Source organism: Phycodurus eques, chromosome 15 (genome assembly GCF_024500275.1).
Source record: "Phycodurus eques isolate BA_2022a chromosome 15, UOR_Pequ_1.1, whole genome shotgun sequence".
Lineage (NCBI taxonomy): Eukaryota > Metazoa > Chordata > Actinopteri > Syngnathiformes > Syngnathidae > Phycodurus > Phycodurus eques.
Window position 1 is genome coordinate 9602540 of NC_084539.1, and position 19813 is coordinate 9622352.

Here is a 19813-nt window from a genome sequence, read left to right on the forward strand (position 1 = left end):
AGTTCAAATTTCCTTTCAAAAAGTGTTTTTTTTCTTTTACAATTATTTCGCGAGTGAGATTATTTTGTATAATGTACAGTACAGTACACCCGCTTTGCACTACTAAAACGTCGTTTAGCTTTGTCTCGGCGTAAACAAACAAGACAATTTTCCATTTCGCTGAGGGATTTTATATCGTGTCGAAATCACGTGTTCGTGAGACGAAGTTTGTCCAAGAGGATTTTCCGTACATTTCGCCCAGGCCCTTCTTGACGTAACCGCGCTTCGCTAAATAATTCAATCTCGAATTGTCACCGAACGCACCGAAGCCTCGACGCGCGACGCCCATCAGTATTTCGCCTCGACTAAATCATCATTCGTTCAATCACCGCGCCCGGCTCAAGTCGTCTCGCGCGCGTCCGAGCTTCTCGGCCTAGCTTAGCTTAGCGTGCTAGCTGCTAACAAAGAGACGCGTTTGTGATCGACACACCGCCAAGCAGAGCTCAGGTGTGAGCGCAAAGCGTTGTGATCGTCGTGTCGAAATGTGTGCAAGAAGGACGGCGGACTACGGGGAAGAACGTTGGGGCCCAAAAGAGGAGGACGAGCCGCAACGTCAAATACTGGACGCTGCTTTTGAAGAACCTCGATTTGGGTTACGCACAGCAGGTTTGTTCACGCTCGAGTTTAGGCAGTACATTCGAAACGTAAACGCATTCATTCATGTATTCATGTATTAGTAGAATCCTCATCTGGGCACGTGTAATATTAATTCAATTCAATTCCTATAATATGTTCTACGGTGACCTGATGGTGTCCCCTCGTGTTGGTGTTGACCCAGAGGTGTAGAAAGCATCAAGATGGGATCGAAAATGCAGCATTATCAAAGTGTTTCCTCAATTTACACGGCGCGCTTGGAAAAATGCGTGCAAGATATTTCTGTCGATGGAGCTGTCTTTTTATCTATCTATCGATCGATCGATCCATCCATCCATCCATCCATCCATCCATCCATGCATGCACCCGGGGAAGGCAATTGAGAACATATTATGTTTTGCAATGCCGACCTGGCTGCAGACAACAGAGTAAAACAAGGCAACATAAAAGCAAATATAAATAATACATATACGACAAACTGCACATTGTGATGTACACCACTGTACATATAACCACAACGTATACACAAAACAGTACACGCACACACTGAGACAACAGAACAATCATAAATTACCAGACAAAATGCCCCCCAAAAGAAGAAAAAAAAAATGCTGAATGTTTGTTTTTTATTGGTATTTTGCCATTACATCTAACTCATTGGCGTTTGTATGGGCGATTTGCGCCCCCTTGTGGAGCACTGTGGAATGCGAGGGGAGGTGGCGGCTGTGGGTGAGTCATTGATGGGGAATGATGGGAAATGTAGTTATATATCGTAAAAATGGGGCGTATTAGAGGCCATCCATCCATTCTCTGTACCGCTTTATCCTCACTAATTTCAATATTTCTTTGGAATGTATTTCTTTAGTTCCAACACAAAGTGGTGCACAAACGCCAAAAAGGGATACATAGGAATTTCCAGGTAATGAGCGGCAGGTGTGGGAATCGGGACAAGCATATTGTTTTTTTTTTTTGACTATGTGGTCTTGTTGATCGTATTAATTAGGACTAAAGGATATGAACAAAATGTCATATCTTGTTATTCATGCCAGATATTGCGATATCGATACTATAGGGCTATGGGCTCAGTCTAGGAGTGGGCGATATGGGGAAATAAAAATATTTTTTAAATTATTATTATTATTTCACGATAATGATAATTTGCATCTATCTATATATAATATGCAAATTATCATTTGCATCCATCTATATATAATATGCAAATTATCATCGTTAAATAAAATAAAATAAAAATATTTTGGGATAATTTGCATGTATCTATATATATATCTATCTATCTATCTATATATATATATATATATATACACACACACACATATACACACACACACACACAAAACAGTATAAATCTCTACTTGCTTCCCTGGACATTCATCCAGGACATTGCACAAGAATATTGCATGGCAGTATTTAACAATTAATAACTTTATTATGTCCAGGCTGTATACAGGAGAATATGCCCAATCAGGTTTGCACAACAGTATTTTAGTTAAGCTTCTATTTAAATTTTTTTTAACAAATGTCCAAAATTAAGATGAGATCAAACTGTAACTCTAGTTAAATATTTTAAATCAAATAGACAAGTTTGTCACTACAGCACACAATGGCATACAAATTTGGGTAGAACACTCCAGAAAGAAATCTAGTCGATGGCGTTCTTTATGTCTTGCCAGCGTTTGCTTGTTTTTCTCATGTAGTACGTGTTTGCTTAATGACTCAGCGAGGGCTTTCTGAGTGTGTTTTGCAGATCTTCTTTAGCGGAAGTCATGGATGGATAGCTGGATGGATACTTTTTTTCAATCCCTTGAGGGGAAATTAGATGTACTAACTTCATAACAAAGTTTTACAACTTTTCCACATGACTAGGTATTTGTTGTGAAGAGCGTGAAATGAAAAAATATATCCAGCTTTACATTGCGGGCGTACGCGCACACATAATTTTGAAACAGTAATATTGTATGTGACGTCATTACTGCAGAATCTTTATTTATTATTATTATTATTTTTTAAATCCCCTGTGACAAGTTTAACAGCTGATATTGGTAATACAGTACACGGTTCAAATAAGTAAAGCAATGGGTGATCGGTGACGGGATAGTGAAATACAGTATTTACAACCCCAATTCCAATTAGGTTGGGACGTTGTATTAAACATCAATTAAAAAAAGAATACAATGATTTGCAAATTATGTTCAACCTATATTTAATTGAATACACGACAAAGAGAAGGTATTTAATGTTCAAACTGATCAACTTGATTGTTTCCAGCAAATAATCATTAACTTGGAATTTTATGGCTGCAACACGTTCCAAAAAAGCTGGAACAGGTGGCAAAAAAGACTGAGAAAGTTGAGGAATGCTCATCAAACACCTGTTTGGAACATCCCACAGGTGAAGAGGCTATTTGGGAACAGGTGGGTGCCATGATTGGGTAGAAAAGGAGCCTCCCTGAATTGCTCAGTCATTCACAAGCAAAGATGGGGCGAGGTTCACGTCTTTGTGAACAAGTGCGTGAGAAAATAGTCGAACAGTTTAAGGACAATGGTCCTCAACGTACAATTGCAAGGAATTTAGGGATTTCGTCATCTACGGTCCATAATATCATCAAAAGGTTCAGAGAATCTGGAGAAATCACTGCATGTAAGCGGCAAGGCCGAAAACCAACATTGAATGCCCGTGACCGTCGATACCTCAAGCGGCGCTGCATCAGCAACCGACATCAATGTGTAAAGGATATCACCGCATGGGCTCAGGAACACTTCAGAAAACCAATGTCAGTAAATACAGTTCAGCGCCACATCCGTAAGTGCAACTTGAAACTCTACTATGCAAAGCAAAAGCCATTTATCAACAACACCCGTAAAAGCCGCCGGCTTCTCTGGGCCCGAACTCATCAAAGATATTTTTTACATAGTACCCCCTAGTGTTCTGACTAAGATACCACAGTTGGATAAAATTGTACCTTTTATAATCAGATGACAAACTTGTCTTCCTCTTTTTTTTTAATTGCCTTGTTTTTGATACTCACAATAAATGCCAAGTTTAAACTGAAATCTATTTATATTGATTTTAAATTGTCTCACTGGAAATGTTTGTCGAGAAGGAAATGCAGGTCGTTCATTATTAAGTGAAATATCTCGTTTCCTCTTGTGTATTCATAATTGCTCTTTAACCAAGAAAAAAATCATACATGCAAATCAGTCGCCTTTTGGCAAAATTCACCGTTTTGAACTCAAAATAGGCCATCTATGTAAATCGTATAGATCCGATGAGTTTTTCCTGGAAGGGAGGGGCGTCGCCGTCACTGACGTCATAGACTGTTTCGTACTCCTTGAATGCTGGAAGCTAGATCCATTCCACACATCCACCATCCACACACAGATGTAATTGTGAATATTACTCCATGGCGGACTAATACGCGGCCTGAGGTTCCGCCTGTGCGGTCGAAGTCACAGGAGTTGACGAGAACAGAAAAAAACTTCCGACGCTTCTGCTGTTAGTAAGTCAGGGTACTTTCAGTCCGTTACAATGATCTAAATGTCGCTTGCTACTTTTATTTCATCCATCCATCCATTTTCTGAGCCGCTTCTCCTCACTAGGGTCGCGGGCGTGCTGGAGCCTATCCCAGCTATTATCGGGCAGGTGGCGGGGTACACCCTGAACTGGTTGCCAGCCAATCACAGGGCACATACGCACAAACAACCATTCGCACGCACAGTCACACCTACGGGCAATTTAGAGTCTCCAATTAATGCATGTTTTTGGGATGTGGGAGGAAACCGGAGTGCCCGGAGAAAACCCACGCAGGCACGGGGAGAACATGCAAACTCCACACAGGCGGGGCCGGGGATTGAACCCGGGTCCTCAGAACTGTGAGGCTGACGCTCTAACCAGTCGTCCACCGTGCCGCCACTTTTAGTTCAATTATAGCTTATTTATCAGCTATTTCGTGTGTGATGCTACGACTTCGACTTCCGCATTGGGCGCTGTTTGCGTCATCCAGTTTAACCGCTAGTTAGGTTTTAAGTTTAGTTCACCAATCAAACAACACAAGAAAGGGCTTCCCGGACATAGGTATTCACACTAGCTCAGCCTGCCCCGCTGATCGTCGTGTGTGTGTGTGTGTGTGTGTGTGTGTGGCGGCCATGTTGGGAAGGTCGTCGTTACCATGAAGGCAATGACGCGCTACTCTTGTTTACATTTAGACAAACAAAAACAACAGCTTTCAGTTATTGTAGTATTTGTCTGGTACTGTCTGCCCAAACGTGGATGTGTCAACCCACTTATAAATTGAGAAAACACGGTGCAGTAAATTGCAGATGTTTTTCTGTAGTTTTGACCGTGGACACACTTACACACACACACACACACACACACACACAGCAACATCAGAATTTATAAATTCACATCTTATTTTGTATTTTTTTATTTTATTTAATTGATGGTCATGCTATGGTAACAAAAATCAGAAGTTACTCACTATTTACTCAGTATTTGAGTAATAATTTCACTACGTACTTTTTACTCTTAAGTATATATATATTTTTTAGGTGAAATTAAATTAAAGGTTAAAGTCTGCAGATAAAGTACATCTCCTTTGTTTCATTTCAAACTGCCAAACTGTGGCTACCCCATGACAGGGAAAAGGTGAAAGTCACTTATGAGTGTCTGTTCCCTTGTGTTTTGCAGACATCAATGAAGATCTTTGCCCTGAGCCCCGTCACATTAAAAAGGAAGTGGAGGACGAAGAGGTCCCCCACATCAAAGAGGAGGAGGAGGAGGAGGATATCACCAAGTTGTCATTGATTGGTGTCCTTTTGAAGTGTGAAGATAAAGGTAAAAGTGAGGAGGACAGAGGGGCGGGGCCTCCAAGCAGCAGCTCAAGTCAGCACATGACAACAGAAGGTGATGGAGACCACTGTGGAGGATCACAAGCAGATAGCCTCTTAGCCCCACTGTCGGATGACGACATAACTTCACAATCTCCTGACGCTGATGATGAACGCTTTCAAGGCGATATGACATGTCACGCTGACGACAAACCCTGGGGATGTTCTCAGTGTGGGAAAACTTTCACTTATAAGAGGGGTTTGAGACAACACATGAGAATACACACTGGAGAAAAACCTTTTGCCTGCTCAGTTTGTGGTCAAAGATTCTACAATAAAACAAACTTGGGAAATCACACAAGAACACACACTAGGGAGAAACCCTTTCCCTGCTCAGTTTGCGATCAAAGATTTTCTCTTAAGACCAACTTGGAAAATCACACACGAACACACACTGGTGAGAAACCTTTTTCCTGCTCAGTTTGTGGCCAAAGATTCTCTCAGCAGGGAGCCTTACTATATCACTCAAGAACACACACTGGGGTGAAACCCTTTTCCTGCGCAGTTTGTGGTCACAGATTCTATAGAATGGGAGACTTAAAAATACACACAAGAACACACACCGGGGAGAAACCTTTTTCCTGCTCAGTTTGTGACAAAAGATTCTCTCGCAAGGGTCACTTACAAACACACATAAGAACCCACACTGGTGAGAAACCTTTTGCTTGCTCAGTTTGTGGTTATAGATCCTCTGAAAAGGGAAAATTAAGAAGACACACAAAAACCCACACCAGAGAAAAACTTAATTCCTGCTCAGTTTGTGGCCAAAAAATCTCAAAAAAGGGTAAACTTAAGAAACACAACTGTGTAGGTGAGAATCGCGATGATCAATGAAGGTTTCACGTCTCATCTGAGCAAACTTAATCAGTTCATGCACCAAGGATGATTGTAATCTTTGTACCTGGTCCGTTCCTAAAGGTCTCCTGTAGACAAGCGTTGTAACACTCTTGATCAAACACTTTTAGAAATGCGTCTGATATACAGCATGCATACATCTTCATCCAGTGTTTTTGTGACGTGCATATTAAATAAACGAATGATTGGTTGAAATACTTTAAACAAATATTTGACTTTTAGTGGTAAAGTGTACAGTATATGTGATCGTGAAGAAAACAGACATCTTGCCATATCATGTATTACGCAACTATATGTCTATGTTCTGTGTTTGCTTTTATTATGCTTTGCTGTCTGCTGCCTGGTCGGCATTACAAATGAGAATATGTTCTCAGTTGCCTTACCTGGGCAAACAAAGGCTAAAGGTCCCATGCCATCAATTTCTTTTCATAATCTTTGATGCTCAGGATGCCCTTAAGCCATTTTACCTGGTCTTTTACACCTGGCAATTGAGATGGGTAGATTTATCATTAATATTCGATTTGTAAATAATCTTTACTCTGATGGGATGGCTGCTATTCTGTCATTCTTTTTACGTGGGCCACGTCATCCGCTCCCATTCACTTTAATTGAACCCGCGCGTGACGCTGGCGACAATAAATACAAGCTTCGCTATTACATCCAGTTAAGTTCTAAATGATATAGTTGAGTATTGTTGTAAAACACAACTTATTATGTATACTTTATTTATAGACTTTGTATGGCTTGGCGGGAGCAGCGCATTAAAACCCGGAAATGACGTGTTGTCGCTCAGCTGAGTTGAATGGGTGGCTACCAACCATGACGTGGGGAGGTACTTGAATATTCATTGCCTAAAGTATGTTACAACGACAGCGATTTCAAATCCACCTGTTTCGCAAGCCTTAAGCCGTTGATTGCCTTTTCCATTCAGTTGACAAAACTGCATAGATGTCAAACTTTAACCATGTCACAGACTCATTTTGACCTGTTATGCATAAAACAGGCGAACAAATTGGATTTTCATGGCATTTAAATGAAAATAAAATACTTGACAACTTTTCTAACAGTTTGTTTATCCTTTGTTTATCAAGAAAGGAGCTTCAAAGATGACCATTGTATATTATCTGTATATGGGTGAATAAAAGTCTCATAAGTGACTGTTTTTGAAGTTAATTTTCCCAGCTTCTTCAGGAAGTATGGTGTCTGTTGAGTCTTCCTGATGTTGTGCTGTGTGTTGTGGGTCCATGTGAGCTCATCTATGATGTGAGTACCAAGACGTTTGAAGGTTTTCGTCCTCTCCACTTGAGTCCCACCGATGACAAGTCATGCAAGCTAATCATTGCTCATTGCTCTTTAGAGCGTTGAAAGAGGGACTATTTTCATATTTTCATTCTTGTAGGCTGTCTCTTCACCACTGGTGATTAGGCCAATTACTGTCGTGTCATCAGCAAACTTGACGATAGTGGTGTCATCGCTGAAGAGGGTGTACAGGAGCATAGTGGACAGGAGATGAGGAGCAAAAGGAGAGGGCATGCAGAGCGAAGGAGGTGGGATGGTATAAAGCAGCCAATGAGGGTCAGCCGGGTGGAGATAGAGCGTAAGTAGAATAAAGGGAAGATCTGGGGAATGCCAGAGAAGGTTTCAATGGAGGAAATCAAATCAAATTTGAGAGGAGCAGCATTAAGAGAGGTGAGGAGTCTCCAAGTAATTAGAGATGGGAAGAAAAGAAATAGAAGAGATGCGTCCAGAAAAAGTACAGTATATTGAGGATTTATGACATACTCCGGCGGCACGGCTGGTTAGAACGTCAGCCTCACAGTTCTGAGGACCCGGGTTCAATCCCCGGCCCCGCCTGTGTTGAGTTTGCATGTTCTCCCCGTGCCTGTGTGGGTTTTCTCCGGGCACTCCGGTTTCCTCCCACATCCCAAAAAACATGCATTAATTGGAGACTCTAAATTCTCTAAATTGCCCGTAGGTGTGACTGTGAGTGCGAATGGTTGTTTGTTTGTATGTGCCTTGCGATTGGCTGGCAACCAGTTCAGGGTGTACCCCGCCTCCTGCCCGATGACAGCTGGGATAGGCTCCAGCACGCCCGCGACCCTAGTGGGGAGACGATTCCAACATGCTTTTTTTTCGTTCTCCGATTTGATCTGTGAACCAAGGAGTAAATTTATTAGGACCCGTTTTAAGTCTTAAAGGCGCTATCGTGTCGAGAGCGTTACACAGAGCCACATTAGAATAATTTTTTGAAATTATCAATACGACTTAGATAAGAAGGAAATTGCTGAGGGTAAGAGCTCAGCAAGTGCAGTCGTCGTTGAAGAACTAATATTACGATCAAAACGATGGCGATGGGGCAAGTAATGCTCGGACATAGCAATGGTATAAAGGAGTACCATTGCATTTGAGTTTGCAATGCCAAATCTAAAGTGTCACCATTACTATGGGTCGGTTCATGTATTAATCGAACAAAACCAAAAGTATCAATTATTGTCTGAAACGCTGCACTAAGGTTCCGACCGGGAATTTATATGAACATTAAAGGGTTAGGGTTAGTTTAAGCAGGCCCTGGTGTCGAAAAATGCATACTCCACACTGCCCAACAACATCTTCTTTACGAGCAGCTAGTTAGCTTAGCTGCTAGTTAGTGGTATCTTTCGTCAAACATCTTCCAAGATGTGTTGAATGAATCTTGCATAACTTTATCCACTTCATCTGTCGCAGTCTGCCATGAACATTCGTGCAGCTTCTCCTCATGGGAGGCTTCGTTCTGCGGATACAGTACGTTGCGTATTATACATTAGGGCTTACAGAGGGTATTGTACAACTGCGCATGCGCAGGAAGTCAAACGTAAAATAAGGACGTGGCTGGATGACTTCATTCATTCCAGCTCCTGCCAGAATAAGATAAGAGTTCATTCACTTCCAATCAAATGTGAAGTTTAATTCGATATTGTTTTGAATTTGCAAATTGATTCGAATAGCGAATTCCTTCTTCCTAACCCTACCCATGATCAATATACGGTCTGCGTGGGTCACCAAGTCAGCGATAAATTCTGAGAATTCATCTAAAAAACAGAGTAAGGGCCACAGGGATGGTACATAACTGCAAGATAGAATGGGAACGTGTTGTGGAACACAGCGAGAACCTCGAATGCTTTAAAGCCACTGTTTGGGCTACTGCTAAGGTTGACAACGGATTCAGAGATGAGGGCGACACCCCCTTTAGAATTGGGGCGCTAAATTTCCGCCAAACGTGCATCTTGACTTAGCATCACTAATGTTACTCACTAAACCACTTTACTTTACCACGTTTATCTTTTCTTCACCACACATATTTCCTTCATTTTCCACATATGAGCTCTTCATTTAAATCATCTTCCTAGGAAACCTAACTCAACCTTTTTTTAATTTACACCTTAATAAAAACGTGCTAGTGCTGCTCCACGATTACAAACAGGAGGCCTGTTGTGCCCACAAAGTTCGTTTTAAGTGCCTCATTATTACCTGCAGCCCCTCGACAGGCCTGTGTCACTCCTGACTGTGCGATAACACTCACTTTGTATTTTGTTGGCCTGGAGCGAGCTCAGGACTGACGGCAAGCTGCGGATCACGGCACATGGAAGTCTACTCGTTCCGGATATTCCCTTTGGGCTGATGATAAAGAAGACTCAGCTGATACAAGCTCATTGACGAAGACGGCTTTATTGGTCAACAAACAAAGTATCTACCAACAGCCGTGGCATGTGGAAGAGTCCGATTGAATATTTGTGGCTCTGAAATCTGGAGGGATAACATGCCTTTATCTAACACAGCGCGCCACCTCATTGTATAACGTCCTGGCTGCTAATATGGCCACCTGCATATTCATCATCGTTGAAGCTCCTTACTTGATATGCAAGTAACTCTCACTGTTTAAAAAGTTGTACCGGTACATTTTTTTCCCAACCTATATTCATCCAGGTAAGGCAATTGGGGATATAATCTAATTAGAAAGGCTGACCTGGGAGTAGAGAGCAGAGTAAAACAAATCAAATCAAAAGCAAATACAAATACATAGATGAGAAATGATACAGTGTGATATATTGACATAATACATTTCATTCCAAAATGTATGTCCAATTTATTCAGGATCACATACAGTTTTCCATCGTACCCCAAAGAGTCAGTTTCCGCTATTTCAATCGTTTGCTCATTCGATATGCACGTCACAAAAACACTGGACAACGCACGTGTACTGCTACAAGTGTTTTAACACAAGAAGGTACAAAGAATACAATCATCCTTGGTGCATGAACTCATGAAGCTTGCTCAGATGAGAGGCAAAACCTTCATTGATCACTGCTATTCTCACCAACACATTTGTGTCCCTTAACCTGTTGCTTCTGAAAGAATCTTTGGCCACAAAGTGAGCAGGAAAAAGGTTTCTCCGCAGTGTGTGCTCGTATGTGACATCTTAAGTGTCCCTTTTGAGTGAATCGTTGCCCACAAACTGAGCAGGCAAAAGGTTTCTCACCAGTGTGGGTTCTTGTGTGTAATGTCAAGGTGCCTTTCTGAGAAAATCTTTGTCCACAAACTGAGCAGGCAAAGGGTTTTTCTCCCGTGTGTGTTTTTGTGTGATTTTTTAAGGTTACTTTATGAGAGAATCTTTTGCCACAAACTGAACAGGTGAAAGGTCTTTCTCCAGTGTGCATTCTTTTGTGTCTTCCTAAACTTCCCGTGTCAGAGAATCGTTGACCACAATCTGAGCAGGCAAAAGGTTTGTCTCCAGTGTGTGTTCTTGAGTGACTTCTTAAGTTTGCCTTCAGAGAGAATCTTTGACCGCAAACTGAGCATGCAAAAGGTTTCTCTCCAGTGTGTGTTCTTGAATGTCTTGTTAACCTTCCCTTTTGAGCGAATCTTTGGCCACAAACTGAACAGGCAAAAGGCTTCTCACCAGTGTGGATTCTTGTGTGTATTGTCAACGTTCCTTTCTGAGAGAATCTTTGGCCACAAAATGAGCAGGAAAAAAGTTTTGCACCAGAGTGTGTTCTTCTTGTGTGTGCATTTAAGCTTCCCTTGCGCGTGAATCTTTTACCACAAACTGCGCAAGCAAAAGGCTCCTCCTCGGTGTGTGTTATTGTGTGTATGCTTAATTTTCTCTTTACAGAAAATTGTTGACCACAAACTGAGCAGGTAAAAGGTTTTTCCCCAGTGTGCGTTCTAGTGTGTTCTTTTAAGCTTCCCTTTCCAGAATATCTTTTACCACAAAATGAGCAGACAAAAGGTTTCTCTCCAGTGTGTGTTCTTAAATGTATTTTTAAGGTCCCCTTCTGAGAGAATCTTTGGCCACAGGCTGAGCAGGAAAAAGGTTTCTCTCCAGTGTGGGTTTGAGTATGCTTTTTTAAGTTTTGTTTCTGAGAGAATGTTAGACCACAAAATGAGCAGACAAAAGGTTTCTCACCAGTGTGTATTCTTGTGTGTGTTTTTAAGCTTCCCCTTTCAGAGAAAAATTTACCGCAAACTGTGCAGGCAAAAGGTTTCTCTCCAGTGTGGGTTCTAGTATGTTTTATCAAGTTTACCTCCAGATAGAATGTTTGACCACAAACAGAGCACGTAAAAGGATTCTCACCAGTGTGTGACCTTGTGTGTATTTTTAGATATGCTTTTGAAGAGAATTTTTTACCACAAATTGAGCAGGCAAAAGGTTTTTCACCAGCGTGTGTCCTCATGTGTACTTTCAAATTAGACTTTGAACTTAATGTTTTCCCACACTGAGAACATTCCCAGTGTTTGTTGTCAATGTGACATGTCGTATCACTTTTAGAGTTTTCTTCATCATTATAAACATCATCATCGTGAGTATGTGATGTTGTCTCATCACTATCTGATAGTGGAGCTAAGAGGCTGTCTGCCTGTGATCCTCCAGAGTAGTTTCCATCAACTTCTGTTGTCATGTTTTGAGTTGAGCTTCTACTGCTTGGAGGCTTTGTACCTCTGATCGCCTCACTTTGACCTTTATCTTCATCTTTACTCTGCAAAGGAACGCCTATCGATTGCATACTGGTGATATTATACTCCTTTTTAATGTATGGGGGCTCTTCCTCCTCTTCTTTAATGTGTGGGGAGTCCAGCACTGCTTTATTTTTCATGTGAGGAAGGTCTTCCATCTCTTTGTGAGGGTGCTCTGGCTCCTTCTCGTTTTTAATGTAAGGCTGCCCTTCCTCCTCTTTAATGTATGGGCACTCTTCCTCCTCCTCTTTGAAGTGAGGATGCACTGACTCCACCTCTGCTTTAATCTGAGAGGGTTCTTCCTCCTGTGGGTGCTCTGGTTCTTTCATGTTCATGTGAGGGATATCCATCTCCTGCTGCTCAGGACGAAGGTATTTTTCACTGATGTCTGCAGGGCACAAAATGACAAAGACACATGGTTTGGTAAAGTCTGTTGTGATTTTGATGTTGTGTATTATTGTTGATATTTATATTTGAGATGATTAAGACAGCCAAATTAGTGAATTAAAAAGATAAGATGGATTGGAAATAAAACTAATAACAGTAGAAATATAATAAAGTGCATAAAAACAAAGGTATCAATAACAGTAATCATGGGTCGAAAGGCATTTTAAAATTACATTTTTTTTGTTTTGTTTTGAGGCACACAGACCGCATCTGCCTTTGAAAAGTTATACTGATAACAATTTATGACTTTTATTGTTGTTGTGACTTTTGGCCTGACCTATAAGAGGTAGCATGATTTGATAGGCACAGTTTGTACGACGGAATGCCCTTCCTGACGCAACTCCTGAGCAGCAGGTACCACTACACTACCAGTGCAGAACAAACGCTAATGGTAACGTCATTAAAAGAAAGCCCCATCTCGCATGCGCAGGCATGATTCCTGGAAGTGTTTTATCAACGTAATGGAGAGTTATCGGAAAAAATCTGGTCTGTGATGTGTCACGGCCCCACCCACAGCGGACGTGTTTGCTCATTCCGCACATGAATGCCCTTTTCTTTACAATACGAATTAAAGGTCCCGTTCCATCAATAAATAAATAAATAATGTTTAATATAATTTTATCGGATTTGCAAGATAATTTGGGTTGAAAATGTCCCTTTTTGAACTATTCTAGTTGGTTAAACAGGTGAGCAGGTTCAAAGCTTCATTTTAGTGCAGGGTATACGCGGTACATGCGGTGTAAGCGGTACACAGTGTCAATTTGGCATAGAGTATAGCTTTGGACTCAACTGATCAATCGCGACAACACTTCTTGATGGCGTCATTGTATTTAACCTTTATTTATCCAGATAAAGCCGTTTAGAACAGATTCTCAGCAAATACAAATACAGACTTTGAATTAAAAAAAAATATAATTAATGTACAAAAACTGTATACCAAACAAACAAAACATATAGCGCAATTTGTTTATAATTTGCATTTCTTTTCAAAAAAAAAAAAAAAAAAAAAATCATCAAAAGTCGATACAGCTTACAACACAGGTATAAGGAAAATACATTACACACATACAAGTCCAGATTTCAGATTTGTAAATGTGTCTCGGAGCATCTCGTAGTTCCTTCTCTGCCATGTTAAACTTTTACTTTTTGTTCTAAACTCCGTGAGACTACAGCGGAGTTCAGTGTCAAAAAAAGCCTGCCAGGTTAAGTCTCTTGAGATTCTAATGCTTCTCTGGCGGGCTGCAGGGCTCTGGTGTGGTGTGTGGCATCTAGTGGAAGGGTGTTTAGGTGCATCACAAAAGTAAGACACTGCTGCATTGAACATTTCGGCCAAAAATCAATGTGTAAACATCAATTAGGATGCATCTTGAATCGATACGAGAACTGCACAATGTAAGATAGCGATGTTTCACTGAATCGTCCGATCAATTTTAACACCCCTAGTGTGTGTGTGTGACACACACACACACACACACACACACACACACACACAGAGTGGTAGAAAATTATTTGATCCCTCACTGATTTTGTAAGTTTACCCACTGACAAAGACATGAACGGTCTATAATTTTAATGGTAAGTATCTTAACAGCGAGCGACAGAATGTCTAAAATAAAATCCTCAAAAGAGGAGCTTCTTAAAGGTCTTAAGGCAGCTGGGACCACAGTCACCAAGAAAAACATTAGTAACGCACTACGACGTAATGGATTAAAAATTTCTCCGGGCACTCCGGTTTCCTCCCACATCCCAAAAACTTGCATGGTAGGTTGATTGACGACTCTAAATTGTCCTTAGGTGTGAATGTGCGCGCGGTTTATATGTGCCCAGCGATTGGCTGGCGACCAGTTCAAGGTGTACCTCACAAATGTCTGCAGAAAGAGATTTCCCCCAAAATAGACTCAGTAGTAATTTTAGGCTTGTTTTCTTAAGATAGATTTGATTTTCAGCCCGATTTTGGCTCACCGACTTTTTGGTCACATCAGTTTCATGGCCTGAGACGTCTGGTACAGGAGGCGATGACGTTTCCTCATTGAACTATTGACTATTCTGTGAAAATTTGCCTATATTGGAAGTCTGTATGTTTTTTTAGACAAGTGGAAAATAATGATAGTTTTAAATTTTAGTAGGCTTGTTTTAAAAAAATACATTCGTTGAAATGCATATGAAGATAGAAGACAGCCACATCATTCCACGTTCTGTGCTTTAAGATTAATTTCTGCATATATAAACGTTTTTTGTCAGCTAAATGTATTGATGGCATCACAAATGTCTCTTGAAAAGAGCTCCGTTGGATGACGTGACACAGATGTTTCTGTAGCGTATTGTGGGGTTGCGTGACACAGGCGGACTTTGATGTGCACGGTTGGCTGTCAGCACGGCCAACACCTGCCATCAAAGTGCCATGTTCGTCCTCTTTAATCAGGCCTGAATGCTTGAAACAAAGGGTTTTGGATGATGATGTTACACAGGCATTTGATTTTGTGACATTAGGGATATGTTATATGATTGCTTGGCTTAAGTGAGTGACGAAGATGTCCGCTGTGTTTGAAATTTTAATTGATGACACCCTAATAACTTAGCGATTTTTCATATAGAATATAATTTTGGAGTGCTATATGTAGCTGTTGTGTTCATGTAAGATTGCAAGTGCAACGGTATAATATTGCTTGGGAACAAGGCTTGTGATCAGGACAGCACCCACCGCCGTGGTTTTGCCATTTTAATCGATGACATCCTAATAAACTAGCGATTTTTCAGCATATTACATTAGCAATTGAACCATTTTTGGGGTGCTAACTGTTGTGTTCATGTGAGTACAACGGTATATGATAGCAATATAAGCTATAATACCACAGTGAACAAAGCAGTGTTTTGAAACACAAGAAAGTTGTCCTTTTTGTTTTTCAATTTCGTGAGAAATTGTCATTTTCAAGGAGGGGGATTCCACCCGACAGCGATGAGATATAAAATATGAGTAAATACTACGGCTGGAACGATTTTCAAAAACTGTCCAAATGACTATTTCATTACTTCTATGTGTGTCCTGTTCAGTTCATAGCACGCGCAACCTTTTTTTTGTTTTTGTTTACCCCCCCCATATTCCAATGAGGCAAAGTAGTGTGTACACTCCACAGCAAAGTAGCAAGTTACCCAAGATGGCGGCGTGGACACAAAATCGTGATAACTTTTTTTGTTTAAGCGATAAAGTTTTTTTGAGTAGTTAAGCCCTTACAATGCCGCCTAAGCGCTGTGCCCCTGCGAAAGCTTCCTCCGGGCACCCAAGAGGAAGAAGATGATGATGACCGTGAGCGAAAAAGTGAAACTTTTAGATATGATCAAAGAGGGCAGAAGTTGTGCATCTGTGGCACGCCATTATGGCGTGAATGAATCTACAGTGCGGTACATCAAGAAAGAGGAAGCAAAAATCCGCAAAACTGCTTCAACAATAAGGAAGCGAAACGTGTGGTAACGCCGCGTAAAAAGAGACGGGGTTGTGTCCTTGTACAGGGGAATTTTGAAGCAAAAGAAAAAACAAAGACAACAACTACCCATCACCATGTTTTTTCTCCAAGGTAAAACCCCAGCTACACCGTCAGCGCCTCCATCAGAAGAGTGAACCTAAAGCCTCTACGAGTCAAGTAAGAGCCTCTCCTCCGCCACCAACGCAAGCTTCTTCGCCTCTCTCAGAAGGCAATCTTGATGAATGTTAATGACTTTATAAGGTTTTATAATTGAAGATTTAAGTAAATACATGTACTGTTGTAATCTTTTTCTCAAATATGTAAAGTAAAAATACTGTTTACATATTTTAAACATTCTGGTACCCACATACACGTAAATTCCTAGGGGGGGGGGGCAAATCCTACTTCGCGGTTTTTCCCTTTTCGCGGGGGTTTCTGGTCCCCATTAACCGCGGAAAACAAGGGATCACTGCACTGCCACTTTTAGGGTGGGCATCGTTTGAATTTGAGTGATTCCGGTCCAAATTCCAGTTCCTTATTTCGATTCCAGTGCCAAACGATTCTCGATTCCAAACCTTTTAGGGGGCGGGGTCTAAAACGTTTGCATGGTTTAAATAAAGGGTGTACAAATTATGAACATCCATTTTCTTAGCAGCCCGCAGCATAGACCAAAATGAACATTTGATTCTTTATAACCTGGATCAATATCCAGCCTATGCACTCAAAAGTCACGTGTGTGGAACTAACCCGCTGGACTTAATATTTATTAATTAATGTTTCAGCTAAAAGTTAAATATAGCATTGTTAAAAATCATTATTTGGAACAGTGTTATCAGGTCAAATGGTTTATGTGCGCAAGTTTTAACTTCACTTCCTGTTTTAAGCTTGTAACCTTTTATTTTGAAGGGGACACACCAGAACTCAGCATTTTGGCACGAAAATTAACTTCACACGGCACTGGTGGAATTTTTTTTTGTTTTTTTAACGGATGGAACCAAATGCTATAAAACGATTATTTTCCTTACCCACCGATGAGGCACAAGGTAAGGGATTGTGACATTGTGAGACGTTTGTGTGAATTTTGTCCCAATTCATTGTGATGTAAATTTGCTACGGTGAAGTTTCAGCTCAATGTTAAGCTTTTTTTTTTTTTTTTTTTTTTTTTTTTTTACTGTCAACGGCTCTTACGTTGGTTTGAAGACTGAAATGCCGATTTTGGCGATGATAAAGGAGCGTTCCAAAGGCAATTAGTTATTTAATATTTAGCTTCTTCTTTTCCTTTCGGCTTGTCCCTTTAGGGCGGACGTTGTTAACCCGGGCCACGACCGACCCGGTATGGAATTCTTTGGATCAACGCTCATATTTGTTTGGCAAAGTTTTAAGCCGGATGCCCTTCCTGACGCAACCCTCTGCATTTATCCGGGCTTGGGATCGGCCTACAGTTTTCACTGGCTTGTGCCCCCATAGTGGACTGATATTATTGGAAATTACTGCCAGTTTCATTTTCTTGAGCAAAAAAATAAATAAATACATACATAAAATTAACTTCTTCGAGAAATATAGCCCATTAAGACCCCATAGCTCCTTTAAATACTTGATGCCTGTGTTCATTTTGGTGATATTTGACCTTTTCTAGTAGCCCTACTATCGTATACAAATGATGAATGGCATATGAGCCTAAGCTTTAACCAAATATGAAAATAACCGTCATGTATCGAGACATTCCACTGAACATTTTCCAAATCAACAACTGAATGATGAACACTTATTTGCACAGGTCAAAATACTTTTACTTTTCATTCAATCTTTTGTGTCGTCCTTTGTCCATCGCCTGAGGTCAGGCGAGGTGGGTGAAAGGGACCCATTTGTCTAGAGCTGCGTATTTAATGCAAATACGAGTTGTCGCTGTTGTACAGACGCTTTGCTGCATATCTTTGCTTGCCATCAGCTCGCACAAACTTGCATACTGCGATGAAAAGATTCTCAGCTACGGCGTTATTAAGCGGAAGAAGTTTCTGCCAATCACTTTTATGCGCATAATTACGTCACCCTCCTATTTTTGTCCTGACTGAAACCTGATTTCACTTGCCGTGACCAACGTTTTTGCCTTCGTGAGACAAAACACAAAGTACACATTATTGGATGTTAAATCAAATGTAACGTCACGCGGTGCCCTTAAACAAAAACGGGAATATTGTAAAAATAGAAAATAGTCAGCAAACAAGTGAGACCTGCCGTGTGTAACCCAACTCGAGGCTTCTTGAAAACGGCGTTCAGTGGTTGACAATGTCGCTCGTCCTCCTCTTCTGTTCCACAAAGCTCCTCCTCGTACTCTTCTGTCCTTCTTGAGCACATGTTCACACGACAATGACAAGACTTTAGGCTCACACTTGATCGCAAACGAGTCTCTTTGCTAGCGGCTAGCAAGCAATGCTAAGCTAGGCTAGGCCGAGAAGCTTCAGCGGTCACCGAGACGATTTGAACCAAACACGGAGATTGAAGAGTGATGTTTTAGTCCAGCGAAGTATTGATGACCGCACTGCGTCGAGAATTCAGTAGGTTCATTCGGTGCAAATTCAAGGAGATTGAGTGAAGTGGGTGGAAACGCTTTTGGAGTTGGAGCGAAACCCTGGGCGGAAGCGATCTGCGGCTCACTGATATACATAGAATTCTAGAAACGACGGCGCTCGGTAGCAGCCCGGCTAACCGGCGTGCCTTCGCAACGGTCACATTGGTGGGGGCAAAGTTCCCCACAAAGGCAAGGCAAAGGCGTTGAAATCAATCGTAACTAGCTTAAGTTCTCGAACGATTTTCATTGGATTTCTTTTGTCAACGCCAAAGCGGGTCTTATCAATACAAACAATTTGAAAAAAAAGAGCCCAAAAATATTTTTACCTGGGAAAGGTAATTTTCAGTCCCCTTGTTGTAATTTACGGCGTTGTGTGCAACCGTCCATCCATCCATCCATCCATCCATCCATCCATCCATTTTCTGAGCCGCTTCTCCTCACTAGGGTCGCGGCCGTGCTGGAGCCTATCCCAGCTATCATCGGGCAGGAGGCGGGGTACACCCTGAACTGGTTGCCAGCCAATCGCAGGGCACATAGGAACAAACAACCATTCGCACTCACTGTCATGCCTACGGGCAATTTAGAGTCTCCAATTCATGCATGGTTTTGGGATGTGGGAGGAAACCGGAGTGCCCGGAGAAAACCCACGCAGGTAAGGGGAGAACACGCAAACTCCACACAGGCGGGTCCGGGGATTGAACCCGAGTCCTCAGAACTGTGAGGCTGACGCTCTAGCCAGTCGTCCACCGTGCCGCCCACCCCAAAACTATGCAGCATAATGTGCCGGCTTATCAGTTATGTCTTTTTCTTGCAGGCCACAAACATGGAATAAACTGACAATTTGTCTCCTCTTGCACAGCCACGTCGTAGGCACGCAGCTGATATGGGCGTGTCTTATCTACTTTTTGTTTATACCTATGGCCCTCTTCGGTAAATCCAATCGCCTAACC

General features: G+C 41.5%; 2 protein-coding genes across 4 annotated transcripts; one reads left to right on the plus strand and one right to left on the minus strand.

Moving 5' to 3' along the window:
• Positions 1–170: 170 nt before the first annotated feature.
• Positions 171–7545, plus strand: LOC133414242 (gastrula zinc finger protein XlCGF8.2DB-like). Its single transcript, XM_061699511.1, has 2 exons — positions 171–645; positions 5341–7545. The coding sequence occupies exons 1-2, from the start codon at positions 522–524 to the stop codon at positions 6372–6374; spliced, it is 1158 nt and encodes a 385-aa protein (XP_061555495.1). The 5' UTR covers positions 171–521; the 3' UTR covers positions 6375–7545.
• Positions 7546–10081: 2536 nt separating this feature from the next.
• On the minus strand, positions 10082–18928 carry LOC133414236 (gastrula zinc finger protein XlCGF57.1-like). 3 transcript variants are annotated; one of them, XM_061699501.1, is made up of 2 exons: positions 18526–18928; positions 10082–12774 (listed from the first exon to the last, which is right to left on the minus strand). In XM_061699501.1, exons 1-2 carry the CDS (start codon positions 18647–18649, stop codon positions 10727–10729), a joined length of 2172 nt encoding a protein of 723 aa, XP_061555485.1. In that variant the 5' UTR covers positions 18650–18928; the 3' UTR covers positions 10082–10726. The 3 variants fall into 3 exon arrangements, with proteins under 3 accessions (XP_061555485.1, XP_061555486.1, XP_061555487.1); XM_061699502.1 differs by having other exon boundaries at positions 18540–18587; XM_061699503.1 differs by having other exon boundaries at positions 18545–18577.
• Positions 18929–19813: the final 885 nt, after the last annotated feature.